The sequence below is a fragment of the Anoplopoma fimbria genome, chromosome 11, assembly GCF_027596085.1.
Source record: "Anoplopoma fimbria isolate UVic2021 breed Golden Eagle Sablefish chromosome 11, Afim_UVic_2022, whole genome shotgun sequence".
Classification (NCBI taxonomy): Eukaryota; Metazoa; Chordata; class Actinopteri; order Perciformes; family Anoplopomatidae; genus Anoplopoma; species Anoplopoma fimbria.
In genome coordinates this window covers 4658283-4663872 of record NC_072459.1, presented here as the reverse complement: position 1 = coordinate 4663872, position 5590 = coordinate 4658283, and the positions used below count along the sequence as shown (strand labels likewise).

General features: G+C 42.0%; 1 protein-coding gene across 1 annotated transcript; it reads left to right on the top strand.

Annotated features, from left to right (window-relative positions):
- The first annotated feature begins 555 nt into the window (after window positions 1-555).
- galr2b (galanin receptor 2b) lies at window positions 556-5019 on the top strand. The gene is made up of 2 exons (XM_054608182.1): window positions 556-929; window positions 4257-5019. Exons 1-2 carry the CDS (start codon window positions 556-558, stop codon window positions 5017-5019), a joined length of 1137 nt encoding a protein of 378 aa, XP_054464157.1.
- The last annotated feature ends 571 nt before the right edge of the window (window positions 5020-5590 follow it).

The following is a 5590-nucleotide window of genomic DNA, read 5'->3' as shown; positions in this document are numbered from 1 at the left end:
TAATGATAATCGCTGTTACACAACATTTAACCATGATTAGCTCAAAAACCTGCAAACCTGCAAATGAAAATATTATGAATGATTGTATGATATGGAGTAAAGCCGGATTGTTGTCAGAGCTTGCTGAAGCTACGTTTTGATTGGCCAGTCTGCATTCAAGGGCGGGACTAAGCAAAGAGTCAATTCAGAGTATTGCCTATTTATTGCCTCCACACAGCTCTCAACATGCAGCTAACAGCGCTAACAGTGTCTACCTGATGCTGAAGCAGCGGGTGGGAAATACGTTGGTTGGGATTCAACAGCGATGGTTGGGATTCCTTCTGCTATGTTTGTTTGCTGCTATATTAATTCTCTGAATATAGAATTTAGCCCCTTTAAGAGGAGGGAAATGTGCTGCATCAGGAAATGTTATTGCACAACAGTACTGTAAGTCGGTGTGATTGAAGATTTCCACCCAGAAGATGAAGTGAAACAATCAAAAGTAAATCTAAATTAGTGATTATGAATTCAAATCACCATGCATCTTTCTCACTTTTCCTATTTCATATTTCAGAAATGTCTGACTTTGAGGATTTCAGCAGGCCTGGAGGGCTGTCGAATGTATCTGAAAGCTACCAGCTGAACCCCACCAGTGTGATTGTGTCGGTGGTTTTCTCTCTCATCTTCCTGCTGGGCACCATCGGCAACAGCCTGGTGCTCGCCGTGCTTCTGCGGAGCGGGCAGGTTGGATACAACACGACCAATCTGTTCATACTCAACCTGAGCGTGGCAGACTTCTTCTTCATCATCTTCTGCGTTCCTTTCCAAGCCACCATCTACTCTCTGGAGGGCTGGGTGTTCGGCTCCTTCATGTGCAAAGTGGTCCACTTCTTCATCAACCTCACCATGTACGCCAGCAGCTTCACACTCGCTGCCGTCTCTGTTGACAGGTGTGTTAATGATAATCCTAGATGAGACAGTGTTTAATTATGCGCGTAAACGGATTAAAGCAAATACTTCCCTTTTCAAAATCATATCCACCTACCCACCAGGCTCATTTTTAAAACATCCATTAACACTTTTCAAATTACCTTGGACTAATTATTGTCAACAAATGAGAGAGCAGATGGGTGATTGCTAGTGTTGCATTTCCCATTAAGCCTTTTTCTTCCTGTTTCAGAAGGTGATGCTACAACAGCAATGGTTATTTCCATTATTATTTAATCTGGTTAACATTTTTGCAATTTACCAATTAATTGTTAAGTCTTTTTAAATGCAACAAAATCACATATTTGCAAAGCCCGAGGTTATATCTTCAAAGGTTACATCTTCAAAGTGTTAGCCTGTTTGCTTGCTGGTTTTGATGTATGTTTCTGCCCTTGCATGTAGTCCCAGTGATGGTGTTTGTTAAAGCTACTTTGATGCAAATAACTTTTTGTCGTATTGCTCGATCTGTCCCCATATTCTGACAGTACAGGAGACATATAATCTAAGAAAAAATCAGGTTCCTCTGCCTGCTTTTAGTGTTTTATAGCTTAACAGCATACTAAAAAAACGCATCCTCATACAATCGTTCATATGTTTTGTAATGAAAGACATTTTTTGTGCCTTTTCCTACAAAATTCCATAAATCATATCAGTATGAACAAGTATGACAACGAAGGGTATCAAACCTAAAAAAATCATTAGGAGGGCTGTAAGGAAGCATTTACTCAAGTCCACACTTTGTCTGTTCATGCTATGCATTTTTGTAGGAGCATTTCAATTATCAAAAATGTTATTTTTTCTCATCTGAAGATAAAAAACAACAAATCTGAACAGCAAGAACCGCAAGACCCCGGAGGTACACAGTGACGTCAAAGACCCAAAAGACCTTATAAAAATGGTGCATTTGTAATTAACCATCTTCCGAGAAAATCATGCCTTATCCCTAAAATTACATCCCTAGCAGAGTGAGCACTAAGCCATCATTATAGTTGTGGCAACATTGGCAGCTCAGTCAATATGGACAGAGGCGGTGTGCAGCCGCCCCCTGCAGCAGACACTATTTGCTCACACTGGCTGTATTTTACAATTTAGAGGGTTCAATAGATTTTTCATCCTGCCAGCGAGACGTTTCCTCCTCAGTCTGGAAAAGAGCAGGGACAACCAGGTCGGGATGTTAATGGATTTCTGCCGTCTTCCTCCTCAGTTCCTGTGTAACCAGTTAAAAAAAGGCGGCAGCTCACAGATACACTTTAGACCAGGAATCCCCAGCAGGAATTAAATCACAGTTCAGCCTGAATGAACAGCAGCACACACACACTCAGCCTTTTAATGGAAAGCGTTTGCTGCTGCAGTAAGCCGCCCAAAGGCAGAGCATACGCTTACTGTGATTTTATGCCAGAGAAATATCCCATGTGAAAATGAGTCAATATAAAACAAAACAATTTGGCAGTTTAGCTTCTAATCATGGAGTTAATTTGCACAAATATTTGACTTATTAGATAATTGAGGTGAAGCAAGATAAGATATTATTTGTGCCTCCGACTCTGGGTTTAAACATACATCGGTTGCGGCAGCAGTTACACATAATATAGCATGTTTGGGCAAAAATCCAATATGATCACATCATAATCAGCATCTGGATTGATCCGGTACACGGTGAATTATAGGATACTTTGAAAATCAGCATTGGCTCCATTTCACAGACAACGTGGTGAGTCTGTATGTCGTATCACAACAGATGTTTCCCAGTCAGTTTTTCTACATTTTAAATTGGTATCTCATAATTGGTAGCTCTCTCAAAGCACTAAAAGCAAAGCATCTTGTCAGACATTAAGAGACTGTCCATTAGCTCATGCTTTAGTGTAACATCAAACATCGTGTCTGAGTACCGGCAGATGTCCAAGCCATCGAGCCTTCATGTGCTTTTTTCTCTCAAGATGAACGTGAAGAGTCTTTGGCCCCATTTCTGCCCTGTACATGCAGATGGTGGCGACATGGATTTGCAGCTTTACCCAGAATCCTTGCAGCTGGAAATACACCTCAAATACTCCCTGTCCCTCAGAGAACCTGAGCTCATAAAGCAGCATGTTGAATACGGCAAACACGGCTTTACATTCTTACATTCAAAGCGGAACAAACCAGGTGACGACGAAGCAATAACCTCAGCAATAACTCAGCAATAACTCAGCAATAATGTATGAAAAGCAGCGTGGTGTCAGAATATTGAAAGAGATCTGTGCCCTGAAAGCATCAGGGCTCTTTATTCATGACACCACGTGATGTGTGGTGGGATTTTCTCCTTTGTCGCCTACCTGCTCAGCAACATCAAGACTGCAGCACAAGGCACAGTCATGTTCTGTGCTGGTTTTACCAGGCGATGCAAGCGCCACCGTAACCTATTGAAAAATCCTACAAAAACCTTTCTGTAGATATTACAGCCTCACATATTTCCCTGAGGTGTTTTTTATTCAATAAAACCCACAAAGTGCTGTGGTGTGACTGATTCTCATCCAACACAGAAGCCTCAGTGTGAGATACGATGCTCGTAACAGCGAGTGTGGAGGTGGCAGCTTCCTTAGTGGATGTTCACTTCACATAATCAAACTTATGGGGGAGTAAAATCAATCTCTGCATTTGATGTTACATTTAATTCGTAATAGGCCAGCTGAACCTTTGAAACCAGGAAATTATTGAGTTTTGAGTTTAATGTGTGATTCACTAAAGAAATGTATATACTGGAATCAACTTTCAACATTTAGTCTCAGCTTAATTTAAAATTTAATTATTTCTCAGAGTAGACACCTCAAAATATTTTTTTTCTCTCTGGAATACTTCTTTATTGAATGACACAAAATCGGATTTTAGTGTCTTGTAGAAGGATTTTGCAGCCACATTTCTCTCTCCATCGACCTCTAGTCAAAACATTGAGTAGAAACCAGCGTAGAGTAAACACAACCCAGTGGCCAGAAAAAAATGTCTGCATTGTACATTTCTGCAAACAAAAGGGATCTGTTGAATGATACGTTTCATATTAACCTTGTATCACTCTTGCAGAAACCCACAATGCCACGTGGATAAAGTTGTTAAACCTTAAAAAAAGATTAAGGCAACAAAACTGCTAAAATAAATAAGTTCTAAAAAGATGTTTTGTGTTAAAATAACTGTTTTGTTATAAAATAACTTTGTAGCTTCTTTTATAATATTTACAATTTAGCCTCTGATTATCACACTCCTCCACGTGGCTCAGCACCATGTCACTCTGTTTTATTTGGGGTTTTTTCTCTTTGTAGGTATCTGGCCATCCGTTACCCGCTGCGCTCCAGGGAGCTACGGACTCCGTGTAACGCTTTGGTTGCCATGGTGATCATCTGGGGTCTCTCTCTGGTCTTTGCGGGTCCCTATCTCAGCTACTACGACCTGATCGACTACGCCAACAGTACTGTGTGCATCCCCGGCTGGGAGGAGCAGAACCGGAAGGTGCTGGACACGTGCACCTTCCTGTTCGGCTACGTCATCCCCGTGCTGATCGTGAGTCTCTCGTACACCCGAACCATCAAGTACCTGTGGACCGCCGTGGACCCGCTGGACGGCATGTCGGAATCCAAGAGGGCCAAACGCAAAGTCACCAAAATGATCATCATTGTCACGGTGCTCTTCTGCATCTGCTGGCTGCCGTATCACGTAGTGATCCTGTGCTACCTGTACGGAGACTTCCCCTTCAATCAGACCACCTACGCCTTCAGGCTTCTCTCTCACTGCATGGCCTACGCCAACTCCTGTGTCAACCCCATCGTGTACGCGCTGGTCTCCAAGCACTTTCGCAAAGGCTTCAAGAAAGTGTTCAGCTGCATCCTCAGTAAAAATGGGAGAAACAAGGTCCATGTGGTCCACGTAGCCAACACTGTGCCCGGGTTTGAAGCCGGCTCCACGGAGGTGTCGCAGATGAACGAGGAGAACGTACGGCAGAATGAGTGTGAGATGATTAACAGGCCGATCGGAGAGCCGAGAGAAGCCACAGTGACACTGAATTTGCCCTTTCAACGGCAGACTTGACAAATGATTCAGCAGCGCTCACGGGCTCGGTACAGATTGCCTTATGTGAATGAATGACATTGCAGCTGATATTTTAAAGAAATGTGTTAAACTCTCACCATGAGTCACAGTTTTAGTGGCAAAAAGAAGAGGGGATCAAATGAAACATATTTACGCAGATTAATAAGTGTTGAAATACAATTAATACGGTCAGTCAACAACCCAATATGTGTTTGATGACTCTTTTGACTCTCAAAATGTTCCACTTACAGATAAACACTCACTCAGAAAGGTTGGCTAGTATTTACTAAGAATGAAAATGTCTCTGTTTCCACCATTTGCCTTAACTGTGGCCTGAAGCTTGGTATTTATTTAAAAGTCCAGTGTGTGGGATTGTCTCATCGAGCAGTGATGCTGCAACCATCTAAACACCCCTTTTTTTATTTGCAACGTATCATACCAGCAACAACTCACAAAGGTCGATATTCACATAACTCAAACAGCAACACCAGTGCTCCCAGTGTCAACAATATTAAAGTATGCAGGCATTTTTATGATCTTTGTACTAATAACGCACTCATTGCATTTGATT